General features: G+C 41.6%; 1 protein-coding gene across 1 annotated transcript in view; it reads right to left on the bottom strand.

The window, feature by feature from the left end:
• Nucleotides 1–2,983: 2,983 nt before the first annotated feature.
• SMG1 (SMG1 phosphatidylinositol 3-kinase-related kinase) overlaps nucleotides 2,984–17,917 on the bottom strand; it is a gene marked incomplete at its 5' end in the record, with an annotated part of 57,195 nt that continues 42,261 nt past the window's right edge. Inside the window, 19 exons of the mRNA XM_010148030.1 lie at nucleotides 2,984–4,230; nucleotides 4,895–5,001; nucleotides 5,159–5,338; nucleotides 6,123–6,229; nucleotides 6,420–6,631; nucleotides 7,067–7,294; nucleotides 7,510–7,689; nucleotides 8,017–8,169; nucleotides 8,956–9,093; nucleotides 9,866–10,335; nucleotides 10,571–10,760; nucleotides 10,852–11,002; nucleotides 12,217–12,443; nucleotides 13,879–14,113; nucleotides 14,239–14,511; nucleotides 15,232–15,511; nucleotides 15,887–16,059; nucleotides 16,609–16,799; nucleotides 17,219–17,437. Of these exons, the coding sequence (XP_010146332.1) occupies nucleotides 4,153–4,230; nucleotides 4,895–5,001; nucleotides 5,159–5,338; nucleotides 6,123–6,229; nucleotides 6,420–6,631; nucleotides 7,067–7,294; nucleotides 7,510–7,689; nucleotides 8,017–8,169; nucleotides 8,956–9,093; nucleotides 9,866–10,335; nucleotides 10,571–10,760; nucleotides 10,852–11,002; nucleotides 12,217–12,443; nucleotides 13,879–14,113; nucleotides 14,239–14,511; nucleotides 15,232–15,511; nucleotides 15,887–16,059; nucleotides 16,609–16,799; nucleotides 17,219–17,437 (3,792 nt within the window). The remainder of the gene's footprint in view (nucleotides 4,231–4,894; nucleotides 5,002–5,158; nucleotides 5,339–6,122; nucleotides 6,230–6,419; nucleotides 6,632–7,066; nucleotides 7,295–7,509; nucleotides 7,690–8,016; nucleotides 8,170–8,955; nucleotides 9,094–9,865; nucleotides 10,336–10,570; nucleotides 10,761–10,851; nucleotides 11,003–12,216; nucleotides 12,444–13,878; nucleotides 14,114–14,238; nucleotides 14,512–15,231; nucleotides 15,512–15,886; nucleotides 16,060–16,608; nucleotides 16,800–17,218; nucleotides 17,438–17,917) is intronic.

The raw sequence follows: 17,917 nt of genomic DNA, 5'->3' as shown, positions 1-17,917 counted from the left end.
TCCCACCTCTCCAGCCCATCCAGGTTGACCACTGGTGTCACAGGGCTGGGGCTGGCTGCTGCAGTTCCCGCAGCGGCGCTCGTGCAGTGAAACACCCCCTTTCCCACACCAGTTAACCTCACGCTAGCAATGGTTTTATAGACATCTCATTCATTTATCCTTGGAAAACTGTCTCCCTCCCTGCAATTTATTTGGCAGACTCGAGTCTTTTACAGTTATTTGAAAAATTACAGACAAAATATATTACTTAAGTGGACTAATGACTGAAGGTAAAATTAATTTGTGCAAAGGACACACATTGAAAGGACCATGAAGTCCCTGCAAAGCACCAAATTAATTTAACTGTACACATCTATTCTGATTTCAGTTTCAGCCATATTAACTCGACACTGCCATTATTCCACCAAAACATTTTGACACACCACGGATGTCTCCAGTTAAGCACATCCCAGTGACCCGTGTGGTAGAGCAGCGCTCACACCTGGCTTTGCAGGACAGGAAGAGAAACAACCCAGGAACTGGATTTTCAAAGGCTTAAGAGCATCTCAACCACCACTCTACTTACCTAAGAGAGGGAGCAACAACTCAAAACTGAGGAGCATACTCTGAGCTGACTGCTGGAAGTTACTCTGCAGCACGGTCCCTTGGTTACAGCATTTACTGCAGGTGAGCGACACGCAAAGAACTGCCTCAGCTGAACAGTTTGACTGCTGTAGCTGCAGCTGCTCTGTAGATCTTTACAGAAACATCAGAAGGATATTGACCAGTTGGAGTGAGTCCAGAGGAGGCCACGAAGATGCTCCAAGGGCTGGAGCACCTCTGCCATGGGGACAGGCTGGGAGAGTTGGGCTTGTTCAGCCTGGAGAAGAGAAGGCTCCGGGGAGACCTTATAGCACCTGCCAGTGCCTGAAGGGGCTACAAGGAAGCTGGGGGGGACTTTTTACAAGGGTCTGTAGTGACAGGACAAGGGGTAACGGGTTTAAATTGAAAGCGGGGAGGTTTAGATTGGATATCAGGAAGAAGTTCTTCCGAGAGAGGGTGGGGAGGCACTGGGACAGGTTGCCCAGAGAAGCTGTGGATGCCCCATCCCTGGAAGTGTTCAAGGCCAGGCTGGATGAGGCTTGGAGCAACCTGGTCTAGTGGAAGGTGTCCCTGCCCATGGCGGGGGGGAGAACTGGATGATCTTTAAGGTCCCTTCCAACCCAAACCCTTTTGTGATTCGATCCTAGATTTGCATTTTTCTAGGTCTTGCCGCAGAAGAACGTGTCTCAGGTTTACTGAAAAAGATAATGAAGTAACCATACATCTTTATAAAAAACAGGTTATCTTTTAAAAGATGACATCACTAATGCAGACTTATTTAATAAGCAAGAAACACAGAATCTGCATTTTAGGTTTAACCAAGACTCTACCAGTTTGCCAATCTCTCAACATTTACCGAGAAGGCGGCATCAGCACACAAAAGCTGGCAGTCCCACTAACTCCTAAGCGTGTGAGCAGTCTCCTCAACCTCAGTTACGCAAATTTAAGGCTCTGTAGAATCCTGCTCCAACTAGGGATTTGTTTTGTATCTCTGGTTTAGGCACTTTATCCTCCCCTGTAATTTTCACAGCCACAAGCAGTTTTGCATACAAGGAAATTATGAATGCTTTTTTTTTTCTTTAAACTTTATTAAATTACGCATTAAGAACCCATCTCCACACAAGTGTTTCATTTCTGGATAGCAGAGGTATAATACATGAGCCACAGGTGAGTGCATTACCCCTCCCTTCCCCCCAGCTTCCAGGAAATAAAACAGCGTGTATAACACACTCTCGTTGCTATGGTAATCCAAACCGAGTGTTCGTAGGGTTATTTTTAGCTGGCAAAAAATAAAACGGACCAACAGCACCACGTGTCCTGGTTCTGCGCGTGACCCTCCATCTCCGCAACATTCGAACACCTTCCTGCTTGCAGCGCGTGGCGGGGCAGAGGGCTCAGGAAGCAACGGCAGTGGAATGCGTTCGCTCGGGTATCGTTCCATACAAAGCCTGTGATTCCCCGGAGTTAAGCAGGCAGTCAGAATGCAAAAAAAAAAGGCCGTGTGGCTCCTGAAAATCCTTACACTTCCAAGTGCATGTCCACAAAAAATTGGCAACAGAGGAGAAAGTGAGTTCTAAGACCTACTGAGGAGGCAGAGCAGTCAGCACAGCAAAAGTACTGGAAGCAACACAGGTTTGTTGATCACTTGGGCCTGATGTTCATTTACCTTCTCTGAGAGTTACTGGCCAAGCTTTCTACTCCTGAACTGCTGCAACTCCATTCAATTAAAGTGATTTTATACCAGTAGTGAGCTTGGCTAGAATGCTTCAACACTTCAACACTGATTGAAGAAATGTTCTCTTTGAAGTGTGTTTTGACTCTGAAAAGCAGCTAAAATGGCATGAAGGATCTCCCCACGTCTTCCATTTTTCAGCAACTGTGCGTAATGAGTTCTCCAAGTTTACAGAAGAGAAGCTTGGCACAGGCAGCTACACAGAAGTACCTGGGTTGAGACCACCACTGTGCATTTCTGCTTCAGCTAACACACCTGCCAGGTTCTGCAGCCGAGTTGTGTTAGGCTACCTTGCTCTCAGAAAAGGAAGTTGCCTCTTCCTAGAGCTGTCCCGCTCTAAAAGGGAACCAAGAAGTCCTAGACAACTGACAGACCAGCAGGACATCGATCGAGTAAGAAGGTGCCAATTCTAGAGACTTTTCTGACCATAATCACACTTTGAGTGCAAAATTGATTAAAACTGACTATGGATGAATTATTTAACAACCATCTACAGAAGTAACATGGCAAAGGAAAATTACTTTGCAGAAATCTTTACAGATCCAGCTGAACAAAAATTGGAGAGTCCTTCATTTCTTGGATTGTACTTCTACGGCTGTGAGCTGAAGCACTACAGTTGACAAGTGTAAACTGAAAGCATTAGGAAAGCAAAAAGCGTATCACTCTACCTCCACCAGAACATCACTTTATTGTTCATCTGTCATCAACAATGTAAAACTCTACTAGGTACTCTATCCTGGTTTTTAAAAAGGTAAAGATTACATTGGATTAGCTACGTCGTACGAAAGAAACTACAGCAATCACAGTAGAATGAGCTTGGAGGGACAATTTGAATTACAAAAAAGTGTACACTGCAAGCAGAGGGAAGTGCACATTAAATCAAATGCCTGTAGGATTCGTTACTTTTAAATGCACAGTGACAATTTTGAGAAACTGTACATAATAGAATTACAGAAATGACTTCAAAATAACCAAAATTACATCTTGCATTTGACCATCCAACTCATAAGTAATTATTGATGTTCTATATTTTCAGTGCTTTTGGAAAATTTGTTTACCAAACAAAATTTGTTAATTTGACTAAACTGTGAAGTAGAAGGGTTGAAATAAAAAGTATATTGGAAGTACGCCTAACCTACAAGAATAAGCCAAGAGGGGTGTATGCAAGGAGAGGGTGGGAGGGAGGAGAGAAAGGAAAGAGGAAAGGGAGAAGAGAACAAAGGCTTTTTCTTCTATCTCAGAAGTTCTTCCAATGCAGCGTATTTCTGATGTACAGCTCTTCGCTTTCAGTCCATTTCTGAAGTTTACATTTTGTAGCCTTTTCCCGTATCCACTGGTCGGCTCAACCAGCACTGTTGCCACGCAACAAGAGTAACAAGAATCTGAACGCATCAAATCTTCCCTTGCTGTGATTTCTTCATGGCCCCATTTTTTCTGTTTTTCTTTGAACAGGGTTCGGCGTTTCCTGGATTGTTCACAGGGTCAGGTGGAATTGAGTTCCAAATCACTCTGCGGTTTGTAGCATCCCGATTTCTTTCTGCAGCTAACCCCCAGACACGTTTGCAGTTCTTCCGTAGCAGAAAGACAAACCGTGTTGCTCAAGCGGTGAGCTTTCACCCTTGACTGTGGGGGTTGCAGACCATTGTGTTTAGCGTATCCCTGAGTGCAGCTATCCTGCAGGATTCACTTCCCAGTGCACCGAGATTTCCTAGGTATCCTCAGATTAAGCCCCAGTATGCATCACCACCGACTGTGGTGCGGCTACGGATGCCTGAGGCCGAGTTGATTCTGGTGGATGTCTGACCTCACTGAACCAGACTGATCTGCTTTCTCCCTACTCATACCCAGGCAGTCCAACCTTCATACAGCTGAGCCAAGTTATCTAGATTAGTTGCTTCCTTAATCACAAAGTCAACCTATTGAAAAGGTCAAACAAGTAATTAAAAATAAGCTAGATTTTAAAAAAAAAGTATTTCAGTGATCTTAACATTTTCTGTCAAATGTCACTTGCAAATGCAAAGTTTCAGTGAAAAAATCTACAGTAAACTTAATCTTGCGTAACTCTGTGCAGCCCACATAAGAAACGGGAATTTGTACTACAGGGCTAAAAAAAGATGATGCATCACCTCATTCATAGCCCCTATCCTGAAAACAGTCACAGCGTTCTCTAATTTACGTGGACATCTGGGCCCACCGAGTGCATTTCCCAGAGACAGGAGCACGGTTGGGTGAGGCCGGTGAACACAAACTCTGTCCTTCAGACAGACGCACAGATCTCATGTTCTCCCTGGGTATCACTCAACTGCTCTGTCACAACCGTTAGCTCGCCGACACGCCAAAGGCGGTCTCAGCCCACTCACGAGTTACTATGAATCTATGATACAGGAAATAAAAGCATTTGATAAAAAACCAAACGCAGCAGCAACACAAGGCAGCAGCATACCTCGACGTGCACTGGAGCATCAACCACACCTCCCAAAAGGGACCCCCCATTCACAGCAGGGTTTTAGCCTTCGTCGTGCTTACCACCAACCGTCGGCAGCAAGGTCTGCTACTAGAACTTCACTGTTTTCAACTCACCTGTTCAGCAACAGACATTCTCCTGTTGGGATCCACATCTCGGCCCTCTAACTTGGCTTTGACCCGCTTCCACACGCTAACTGCATATGAATTCCTTTCCTGCACGGCTGAAGGGACAAAAGAAAATGAGTTCAGTTTCACATCCCTGCACAGAAGCCCGCTGAGGCGTTGTGGGGTTTTTCACTGTTGCTACTGGTGTTTTTTTTTTATTGTTTGGCTTTTTTGTAGTGTTGCTGGTTTGAATTTTAAGCCCTGTGTGTTTACCTTTTCCCGTTTTAGGGTCCCTGGCTGTCTTTTTGGGACTACAGGCAACACTTTTGCCAGTTCCTGGGACTGTGCTTGGAGGAGTATCTGCTGACGTGGCAAGGTTCTTCTGAATTAGCTTTCTTGCATTCTGCGACATCACCTCCGGCTGCGTTTTCTGCCCTGTGTTGCTACGTACAGCTGTAAAGAAAGTTTAAAGCACTTAAAGTATTCAAAATAATATACTGTAGATGCAAGAAAAAGCCTAAGTAAACGTATATCAAATGCAGCTATCGGTACTTCAGTACAAACACATTTTAAACTTGTATTTTAAACTCTGCACCAGTTGTTCTCTCTTCAATCTTTCCATTTTCTAATTTCTTTCACTTCATCAACAAGTTATTTTGTTCCACTGCAAAACATTTATTTATGTTACGCAAAAATTTTATGGGCTCTCTTAACCTCTAATCCTGTCATTTTGCATGGCAGTTATAAAATGCAATTCTTATTAATGAAAGGAATCAGGAACCTGCACTTAGTCCAAATCCTGAGAGCAGAATACTCCCTTACATGAAAAGAAATCCATGCTCATGAGAAACTTTATTCATGTTTTTAGCTGTAAAGTAAGAAAAATTTCGCAAACACGACTGCGTATGTAGGGTTTCAGGATTAATTCCCAGGTCACCATGAATTTTAATACTAATTTCAACAGAAGTTACAGGTCGGTTGATACATGTTACAATGCATCCCATGTATTCTGGGCTTTGTGAAGTGCATCCCGATCCTGAAGGCTATTCAAGGGCTATGACCAAGCGGTCATTCAGTACTGTCTGCTGAATGACTTGGGGCGTGTAGGCTTTTATAGAGATTGTCTGTATTTCAACATTTAATAGAAGTCTCTAGCATTTAATAATGTTATAAAATTAAGAATTTAGTAGAAGTCTCTAATATCAATTCCTAACATTTGTACTGTGTCAAGTATTACCTGCAGCAAAGGTTGGCTGATACGTAGCAGCTGATGTTGGGCTTGAGCATTCATTTGACGTATCGGTGACTAAGGGTGATGCAAAGCCCACTAGATTATTGTAGACGCTAGAAAATATAACGGAGATGATAAATATTCATGCAGCTACCTGACTTACTGAAAAACTCAAAACCAAAGTTAAACTTTGCAAAAGGATTTCTGTGTTCCAAGATAACCCCGTGCTGTTCCCCGTGCTGCATTTCTGCTACAGACAAGCAGATAACAAAATGCCTTCAACAGAGAACGTGACTTTCTCACCTCTGGCTCTGTGTTTTTAGTTCTTTCAAGGTGGGAGTTATTTCCTGCAGCATCTCAACATGCTCTTGACTGCGGACTTGACCCATAACCTGAACTAATGTAAACAAAACTGTCTGAATATTATCTTGCCACGATTTATATTCGCCCAAGAACTGCCTAACACTATTCTCATAGGGAACATCTTCACCATCTGCCAAAGCCGCTTCTTCATCCTGCAAAGATGGGCACAAAGGTTAACTATTTATTCTCTTAGCCAAACGCTGAGCATTTCTTAGCCTTTTCAGCCCCTCAATTTGTCATTTGACCGCAAATAACCATAATTTGCAGTAATGACATTTTAAGAAAATAAACTTGGAAAAGGTGAAGCGCTTTACTGGTTGAAAACTAAAGGCTTTGTCAACACACCAAAAAAGTGTTTCAACTGCCAAATGAGAGAAAAGGTTTAATTTAACCGAAGTCTGATTAGCCTAACTCTAAAAATAAAGCTTTATGAATTCTTTGAGGTGAAGTTAATTTTATGTCCTGAACGTCCACATGCATGAGGACGTTTCACTGTCCCTAGATACTTTAAAAAGCAAAAGTGCTATTTTTCTTATGCTACACAGATGTGAGCGTGAGGAATAAACTGAACAAAGTTTTAGGCATACCTTTGCCATAGCTTTCAGTAGATGTTTGACATCTCCAAGCTGTCTGTTATGACCCGTGAGCACAGTTTTAATACTATCCACAAGATTCTGAATTGTTTCACAAACTGTTTCGATTTGCTGTTCTCTTTCTGTCTGTACTGTTCTCTGCGTAGATATTTCCTGGGTCAACTGCTTGTGAGCTGAGTGAAGCCATTCAGAGCTGCCAATAGGGTGTTCAAGACCGGTGCCCTAAAAATAAACAGAAACATTTTTCCATCTGTTTTCAGAGATAAAATTCAATCCGTGTGCAGATGCTACTGCCAAGTGTTTAGCAGCTGAAGGAGTAAACTCTAACGCACAGCCCACTCGGAGGTACACATAACGTGAATTTAGAAGGCAAGACAGAGAGCCCATGATTACAGCACTTCTGTAATGTTCTGGATTTTGCTGTGACCCTTACTCACCACTCTCTGAAGCAGGCGAAGCTCCAGCTCAGAGACTGAACTGTTGAACTGCGACGCAAATGAGCACATTTGTTGACAGCGTTTGAGAAGTTCAAATAACGCAGCGTCAAGATTTAAGGCTTCTGCTGTTCTAGTACGTAAACTTTCAAAATGAATGATATTACTGCAGAGGAAAGTGACCTGAAAATCAAAGCAAGAGTGAGAAAAGCTACTGAAAGGAAACTCTCTATTATTCAAACAGTATTGGTTCCATATCCCTAGAATGGAGCGTTTTAAGCACAGCAGTAAAGCCGCTCTGCAGTATTATTTCAGGGTCGTGCAACCCTGCAGCAATTGTGCCAGAGATTATTCATATTGCTTTTAAAGTGAGATTCCCAGAAGTATTTAGTTATTTATGTTTGCTCTTTAGATGCTGAGGAGGAAAAATATCTTCTACATAAGTCTCAAGTAGGAAATAAAGAGTGAACACGCTCATTCAGTCGTTAGTACTGTACTCATGTGTATTACCTGACTCGCCCTTTGACTTTCTTTCAGTACAAGGTTTCTCCTTTCAGCAATAGTGGCATCAAAATCTTGCAAGACTGGTGCCAGTGCAGGATTAGCACCTCCTGCCCATTTTAAACGCTGCTCAATACTTGCTTCAAGTGCCGCTAGTTTCTCCTGCATTGGGGAAGAAAAACAACCAGCCACACTGTAAACACAGATAATGCATACTGATATGTATCACCACAAGCATAACTTTAAAACCAAAAAAAGGCATATGTAACACATGCAGACACCTTCTTATAGAATCACAGAAACCCAAACTACAGGTTTGGGTTAGAAGGGACCTTAAAGACACCATCCAGTTCCAACCCCCTGCCATGGGCAGGGACACCTTCCACTAGACCAGGTTGCTCCAAGCCTCATCCAGCCTGGCCTTGGACACTTCCAGGGATGGGGCATCCACAGCTTCTCTGGGCACCCTGTTCCAGTGCCTCCCCACCCTCTCTGAAGGGTATACCCATACATAGAAGAGAATGTTGTCTTCATGACAAACATTAGCTTAAGCTGTTTCAAGGTTTATTTTCAGCACACACTACAACTGGATTTGATTCTTATGGCAATAAAGTCTCCTTTCTAGATTTTAATCTACCAGAACAAAAATACAAAAGCAAGTTAAAAGTAATCACAGCCTTCAGAAGGAAAGGTAATTTCACATATTCTTAGTTTTGTTCACAAAACAGATTTACTGGTATTCCAAAGGATATTTTGCATAAGACAGGAAAATCAAACAGCGTTACAGTACACAGCAGACAGACTGAAAGAGATCAATGAAGCACCAGTAAATTTGTGCTTCAGTAGCAAGGCAGATAACATAACCTGGAGGTGGCAGATAGTTCTGAAGTGCGTGCCAGAGTCACGTTCCAACGTGCTGCTGAACAAACCCCCCAGAAGTAGCAGTACCTGGACTGTTGCAATTGAGGCTTCAATCTGACTGAGCGTGTGAAGTTTCTTTTTCATGTTGGCTAAAATTGCAGAACGCGGCGGAGGCGTAACAGAAATGGCTTGTGGGCGACTGATAAGGAGATCTTCATGCTGCCACTTTAAGAAAAGGATGGGAACTCTTATTACCAATACTGCTCAGCACAAAATACTGTGCTTCACAAACAGCAATTTCAGTACTATGAATTTCAGCCTTACAAGGAAAGGCATTTTAGAAGGACTAGGTGTCAAAAGATGATACCGGCACACTTTAAAAGTTCTAAATCATTAAGAGCATGCTAAACTCTATAAGTAGTTCTAAACTATGTTTTGCTGGCGTGGATATTTATACTATTAATCAGTGATTTACAGACATTTCCTTGACGCAAGACCCATCAACATTCAGAAACGATTCATTTGCGATGCATTAAAACAAAGACAGTCTTGGTCACCAGTCTATGAAACGGCTTATTAACTGACATGGAGAGAGCCCTTAACCTACAGATCACTACAAAATGAAGGTCAGTGATACCACAGTGCAACTGGACACCAGCATACAGCTCAAGGCACACAACGGCATTTATCTAAAGCCTCAGAACATCGTTTTCAGGACTGATATTGCTGCTATTTATATTTTTCCGTGAGACAAACAGCAGAGCAAGGAGACAGCTGATGCATTAGAACTTTGAAGGAAAGGCGTAAGATGGCATTCAACAACGCATACCCTCCATTTCAACCCTCCCTTAAAGTCATTGTCTGTTTAAAAAGAGGGAGAGAGTGGTAAAATAAGCTCCTTCCACAAGATACAAAGCTCTTGCGCTCAGACACCGTACCTAAAGCTCGCTTGCCACAGACACAATTTGGAGAGAATTAACATCCGGCGTGGTCTTACCTGGAACATGGCAATATGCAACTGTACTCTCTGGAGACTGGTCTTGCAGGATGAAATGCTGGTTTCAAGCCTGCGCACTAGATCATGCTTCTTCCACGCCGTATCGTACGAACTCGCTAATACTGTCGCCCTGTTCATGACCAACTGCGAGAACTTGCCAATCTGGATATTGTGCTCCACGGCTTTCTTGCACAGGTCGTCCACTGAAACTTTGCTTTCCGCTCCAAAGTCTTTAGCCTCTACCTGAGCAATGATATCGACACCCAAAGCACTGATGAAACTGCACAAAGTCAGTCCCAGAGCTTGGTTTGGAAGGCCAATTAGAAGCTGTCTCACAAAGTCAGCAGTAAAAGCCTTGATTGGTTTGGCCATTTGGTCTTCACTAAAACAAGAGTTTCTGTAAAGGGCTTTTACATTGACAATTTGAACGGGTCCATTTATTGCATTCTGGTCTTCAAGCGAACTGATTCCTGTCAAAGAAAAGAAAGAGTATTTTTGGTACAAACATCTGTCACATCTGGAAGAACAGTCTCAGACTTACAAGCCCAGCAAGATTACAGGAATTCATTTTTAATTTCAGCATACTTGCCATGCATGAAAGGTCACGTTACAGTACGAGTGACCACCACTTTACATTTCCTCTGAAAAGGACATGGGATGAGCAGTGGACAAAGCGATACTGAGTGCTTGATAACATTTATTTACCTGACAAAGTTTTAGAAAAGGTACCACAAAGTCTGAAAAATTCTTTAATTGTCTGCAGTCTCTTCAGAAAGAAAATTTCCTCTAGAACTTGCCGATTATTGTCATCGTCAAAGAAGTTAACTTGGGTGCTGCGGGCTTCCCTAATTATGTCAATCTTACGCCAAGCAACAGGTATTTCCATCTTGTTTAGCTGAGCAACGTAAAGGAAATAGTTAGTTTTCTTTTTATAAAACTTTGATACTCCTGACTCAAAGAATACTCTGAAAAGAACAAATCCATACCTTTTCAATCAATAAACCAAACGCAGCTTCCACTTGAGCAAACATTCCATCAAAGGCTACCAAAAGCATCTGACCAGCTGACATTTTGGGAGTTTCATCAACTGAACCATTTCTTGGCTGAATCAGCTCACCATACTGAGCATGAAGCACTCTAAGACAAAAAAAAAAACCACAACCAAGAAAGTTTACATGGTTTTGCTTAGCCTACAAAAAAGAAATAGGATTTTCTTAAACTGATTGATCCCACAGCTAGAACAAATTGAAATTAAGTTTCATTTGAACAAGGTGACATTTTTGCAGGCACTTCCTACCCTGCCTTGCTTACCACATGAATCCTAGTGCTGGTCTCGTAAGGACAGCTAAGGATTCCATATATGATGGGGTTGTATTAAAGGACCAGCTACAAAGCAGACTTAAAATCCAGGGAGAGGGTACAGACTGTACTTCCTAGGAGCATGTTAAAAAGTTATAAACCCCAAGTATCACCGTACTGATTTTATACACATATATAACTGACTGAATGGAATATGGGGCAAAAAGGTGGAGGATGAGGTCTCAGGTTATGGCTGAGTAGGTTTAACATCTTGCTGCTCCTGAAAGGGTGGTCTTATCCTCTCCCTCCCTATATCACTTTTGATCCTCAACTAACAGGCTGAGCAGGCTTTGCCAATGGGTAAACCAGGAAGAAAATTAATAACCTATGAGAAAAGTAGTAAATTGTTTTCAACTGGTATAGCAAGCTTCATTGTACCACTGGCAGAGCCACCGTAACTGGCTCAAGGCAAGCAGCAAGGTCACTTCCACTCACCAGGAAGCTTTTGAATTGGCTCAGTTGTCTACCAGGCACCTCCCCAGAAAGGTACTGTCCTACATTACACGGTGCACAAGTATCTTTGGTTGGGGTTTTGTTTGCTTGTTCATGTTCTGGTTTGATTTTTTTAAATCAAGTTACTGATTCATTATGCAAAAGTTGCTCATCAAAGCTCCTGATGAGGAGTGCCATGGTTACAAACTCCCTTTCACAGGTTCCTCCCACAAACTAAAGGACCAGTTCCTATTTTTAGTATTCCTTAAGTTCAAAGTCACAACTACATGTTTTGGAAAAAGCTGACTAGTAAAAGTCAGCTTCAAGCAGATGTAAATGTAAATTGCCATAGCACTGTATTTCTACATACGCACGTGGATAAAGGCACATGCACCCGCGCGCACACCGAGGAAGTGTGGGCACTTTAGACACTGCACTCTGCCTAAGGCTATTCTTGGGCACGAAAAGCCTGTACTTCAAGCAAATAATAGAATTTAGACAAGCTACTGTTTTGCAGTCTTCACATTTTTTCTCATACTTGGACTAAAGAAGTGATTTACCTTGCAACATCGATGTAATGAGTATGTGTTTCTTCCTCTAGTCCCATAGCTGCGTTTCGTAAGTAGGCTTGAAGAGATTCAACCAACGTTTGCAAAGGGACCCCATCAGTTGTTTGTTCAATAAGGTTATCTAATTCATGGAGCATACTTTCTAAAGTATACTCTCCTTTCATTAAGCACCTAAGCGCTTCAGGAAAAATGATCTGTCGGAAGTTCGAGTTCAATTCCTGTTGGGAAGTGAGTAGGAAAGCATAAAAAACTTCCCCTCACAAAAAGTACCATATGCAACATGTTTCTCATGCTAGTGTTACACCACCCTGCGGCAGACATCAGCTAAAAGATAACATGGTGGAGGTCAGCCAAGTGTCAAAATCTACTGGTGTTTTCTCCCCAGTTTAAATAGATCAGGAATACTTTAAACCCAAAGGTTTGACATTTGCACAACGTAGCAACAACTCCCTCAACAGCATCAGCAGCAACATGCCCCGGTAATAAACGCAGTACCTTGAACAGTACCTTGAAGTGGCATGAAGCAATTTTCCCCAAGCAGAGTGCATCAGAGGGCTAAAGGCAGCTACAGAAGGAAGCAACCGATGCACTCTGTCTCCAAAATGAGACAAGACTCACTAAAAAGATGACTTACCTTGGCTGCTCAATGAGCTACACATCTCACCCAAGAGCTCACAGAGAGGACTACAATTCATGGGTAAAAAAAATCTCAGCTGCAAGGCTGTGAAACTGCATGCATGTTTCTGAAAAAACTCTGAAATGCTAACACGCTGTAGAGCAAAGTGACAAAAATCTCGATGCACTTCCACAGGCTGGTAGGGAAATATTGTGCAAATACAATACAGTCAAACCCAAAGCCCCAAAAACCTATTTACACCGGCCACAGTTTGTAAGTCACTTATGTTTTCAGCACGTATTCTACTCAAGCTGACACTTACATGGATATTTTGTTTGTTTGGGTTTTTTAAAAGTAAAAACATATATAGAACACAAAATTATAGACACTTTTTTGTGCAAATACAATACAGTCAAACCCAAAGCCCCAAAAACCTATTTACAGCGGACACAGTTTGTAAGTCACTTATGTCTTCAGCACGTATTCTACTCAAGCTGACACTTACATGGATATTTTGTTTGTTTGGGTTTTTTAAAAGTAACACAAAATTATAAACACTTTTTTCTCCTTCCCTATCTTGGAGATACAGGCCTGTAAAACAGCTTTTCAGAATTTCTTTCAAACTATTTATTTCACATGACCATACGTTAGGCTTAGCAGGAAAGAGAAACAGAAAGAGCATAGATTAAACAGTTTGGAAGTTGTCCTGGACTGCCAGCTACAGAACAAGAGAATCAAAGCAAGATATGAAGCTGGTGTGTCCATAAATCCAACACTAGCTTTTTTCCCTCATGGTTACTTAACTGACAGCAGTTTTTACACTTTGTTATCTATAGATCAAAATGGTTTCTTTCAACCAATAAAAATATAAGTGGCAGCAGTAAATGCCAAATAAAGCAACCAAAACTAAGGTCCAACCACAATAAAATCACCTCAGCAGCATCATAAACGGACATTTAGCTGTTTGAGGAAGAAAGGCTTAGCTGGAACCTTAGAAGGCTGGGGATGGGGAAAGAAAACATAAAAGTAAGTATCACCTGAAGTGAGATATATACTCCATTAGCTAAATGAACAGCTTCTGATGCTTCAATTGGGTTAGGAATATCTAAGTCCTGGGGTACAAGATGACACTGCTTCAGCAGCTGCACAAGGCATGTAACATTCCCACTCATGCTGCAAAGCTCCTCCAAGAACCAGGCTCCATCTCTTGAAGTCAAATCAACCAGTTGTTCTCCAGCACTAGATGCTGCACCCTCCATCATCAGATTTCGCCTGAAAGGAATGAATTCCAACAGCTAGACAACCTGCCTGCTACTGCATTCTCCACACACTGATGTCACGTTCACAGGGTCTCAAACATGAATGCATGCAGAAGCGTTTCACAGGAGGCAACTCACCTCGTCAGCGTACAAAGAGCAGAGATGATAACGCTTGCTAAGCTCAGTGAGCCCTCCTCTCCATTTTCATGAAGGAAAACTTTTATGCAGCGTTCAATCTCTTTCAGCTGCTCTTCACAAACAGGTACAGTAACTGCCTCCTGTTTCAAACGCTCCACCTGCCTGATAAGTTTGTTATTTATATCTGCTGCATAGCGCTGTAGAGTCATTTCGGTAGCAGTTATGAACTGACACATACTCGGAGGTGGTTGAGGAGCGTATTGCATTTCATACCTGTAAAGGAAACGCATTATGACAAACTTGTCCATTCTCAAGCTCTAGCACATTGCATTCTGCTCTGTGGGTAAGAGAAATACTCTGCAACTGAACGTTTCCCACATCACCTACTCCCTATCAACTCTGTGTAACAGGCTGTTGATGGCTACCCCAATGACTGATAAATTCCTAGAAGGCACCATATTTCGTAACTATTTGCAAGGGCAGAAGACAATCAGAAATCTTTGAGGCAAGGAATGAATAGAAGATAAGTAGGAAGGAAACAGGTTTCAGTATAAATGCTTGAAAAGAATATATATCCTGTAAGCCAAGTAGTAATGCTGAAATGGCCTGACTTCAGAGGAAAAAGAAGAGAGAATTGCTTAAATATCTGCTTTAATAAAAAACCTTTAGTTGACTTCAGTGATTTCTAAACACTAGAAGTTTCTAAAACCCCTAAATTTCACTACCCTAATGCCACAAACATGGTTCTGCATTTGTTTGTTACCAGGCAGTGTTACTTGGTTTATCTTTGCAGTACACAGGTTAAACTCTGGAACAGTATCATTAAAGCAGTTTTTCACCTTTTCCTCAAAACCTCTGGAATTACAATTTCATCTTGTCTTGCTTTATAATTAGATCGGTCCTCGCAAAAGTATTCATTTTCATTAGAAAATTAACATCTGGAAGTAGCTTAAAAGTTAAGTTCTTCAAAAATCCGTTATTCTGTCAACTTACTTCCTAAAGATATCCTGACAGCGCTCTATTGTCATGTTGCAGATGAGTTCTTCCATCCAGGTTTTCCACTGCTCTATTCGGTGCTTCTGAAATACAGCTTTTGGATACTGAAGAGCTACTGTTGCATAGTTGTGCAGTTGTTCAAGACACCCACGTAAAACGGATCTCCTCTGCTGGAGAAGAGCACCGACTTCTCCTTCCAGCTGTTCACACTGACTTATTAAATGTGCCTGGCCTGCATTTTGCAGAAACGCGGTTGCTGGTACATAACTTGGAGGACCTTTTAAGAAAGATGGTTGAAAAATTAAGCTTTAATCATCCCTGGAGCACATGCATTTTACAGCATATGGGTACTAAAGCGATACCACAAGTAGCAATATTTTTGCCAAGGAGGCATGGAGAATTCACATTGAGAATTTTGAGCACAAGGTAAGAGAATAATCTCAGGCCAGCTGGGGTGAGATAGACAAGTTCCCTCAAACAGGTTGGCACAGAACCCCTGAAATGCCATAAATCCCCCTTTGAAGAATCTCCTTTCTTTTCATTTATTATATACAGGCAATTGCTTTTAGGTCAGAGGATACTTACAATGCCTCCCAATATTACACTCGATATTTCAAACCATTAAAGAAGTCCCACAAATACTATTTTATACCTAGGTCCATTTGTGTGCTGATTTCTTGAAGAAGACTTGCAAGTTGCGTTGCCTCTAAATTAGTGAAAGCGGTTTGGTAATGTGTTATCCACTGCTCAAACTCATTCAGCTTCACTTGGATTGCTTCCTGGACAGCTCGCTGTTGAGACTGCAACTGTGTGTGCTCAGAATACCTGAATTAGCAAAGCCACAGAATCACTAAGTACTATAAAAAACACACTTAAAATTCTTGTTGACCAGAAAATAAATATATTGTCACCAGTTACATAAGACTAACAACATTGTAATAATTCTGCTTTCCTATAAAATAACAAATATGTGCATACTCAAGCAATTCTGAAATCCCTGATCAATTTCAAATAAACCTGAAAACAAAGGTAAAGAATTAAGAAATTTAGATGAAAAAAATTTTGTGCTATTTATCAATAGCTGCTTTATGTGAATTAATTTCATGGGACATCACATTCAGCACATTATGGCTCTTGCCTTGAGGATCAAGTGTACAACACAGAATAGCACAGGTTATATTGATGGCATGAGAGATAGAGGATGTAAAATTATTCAGTAGTTCTGTACGAGGAGTGACTTGCTTACTGTAAGGATGGCTTTTACCCAGCTATGCATCTCACTCATATATACATTTCTAACATTTAAGTATGTTACTAAACCACCAACTGTATTGAACTGTGAGATTCCTGACAGAATTCCCGGCTCCTCTGTACCTGTGCTGAAGCGTGTGGGAGGGATGATCCACTCCTTCCGCACCTTCTAGAAATTCTATCTCCTCCAGTAGTTTTGCTTGCAGCTTTTCTACATCTGTCAACTGCTCTTGCAGGTTCAGATACTCTTCTAAGCTACTGTCCAGTTTTGGCAGCACAGCAAGCATTTCATCTCTGTTCTTAAACCAGTTAACCTATAACCAGGACAGACATTACAAAACTGTAATTAATTCAAACAGGTAAGAGTAAGTAATATATGACAGTACTTAACCCTTCAATGCTGTTGTTCATCTAGGACCACCTCCAGTGCTACAAGTGCTAAAGCTCAATGGACATTCTTTACTTAGACTGCTCTCTAAATCTCTGTTTTTACAGATTCAGGCAAAACATTACAACATGTTTTAGAATTAAGCACACAGAAAAAGAAAACTAAATATTTGTGAGTTCCATATAAGCAATTCCCTCAATACCAACTCTGTTTAGCTCAGTAAGATTTGTGAATTATTTCTAATAAACGACCACCTCTTCCACCACCCCCAAAATGCAAATAAATGAAGTGAAAGCATAGGGCTGACTCTGGTTATAAGCCAGAAAATTATTATAGTGAACTCACCTTTATCTCAGCCACTCTTGAAGAAAAGAGGCTACGAGTAATATCTCTTTCCATTTCTCTTTTGCTTTGTTTGTTTTCAGCCTGCTGGCCGCCACCACCATAGACAGCTCCGGCAAATCCCGCTTCGCCTCCTGCTGTCCAGTCCACCAGAGGATCATAAACAAAAGCTTCAAGCAACGTAAGCAAAGTCTCTCTTCCCCGCCGCATAATATGAAGGACCTGCATCATATTTTAAACAGACTCAAGCTGATCTAACATTATCCTTGTAGAACAGTGTAATTTTAAATGCAAAATACTCTAAGTGCAGCAAACTAACTTATCCCTAACCAGCAGAAATCCGGGAAGAACACTGCAGCACATACAAATGCAGTTAGCCTGTACAAACACAGCTAAACCTAAAGGTCACATTCTAGCCTTCCACACCAACTCCATAATCCAATAGCCACCACCTGAGGAAGAAACCTCTGCTTTGTTCAAAGCATTTTTTGTTCTAAAAACGTATCTGCCGCGTTTATAACAGATGACTCCTGAAGAAAGAGGGTAAGCAAAGCTTCAGAAAAAGCTCTTAATCAAAAATATAACATTTTACATCCAGAGCTACAAGTCCCCTGACCCTCAAATTGTAGCTGTACCACTACATGCACATGCATTTATCTGAGGTTGTTTTTTTTTTTCCAGATTTCTTAAATATCGGCTATA

The sequence above is a fragment of the Eurypyga helias genome, unplaced genomic scaffold (assembly GCF_000690775.1).
Source record: "Eurypyga helias isolate BGI_N326 unplaced genomic scaffold, ASM69077v1 scaffold6433, whole genome shotgun sequence".
NCBI classification, from domain to species: domain Eukaryota; kingdom Metazoa; phylum Chordata; class Aves; order Eurypygiformes; family Eurypygidae; genus Eurypyga; species Eurypyga helias.
The sequence above is the reverse complement of the archived record's forward strand: the minus strand, read 5'-3'. Positions and strand labels throughout refer to the sequence as shown.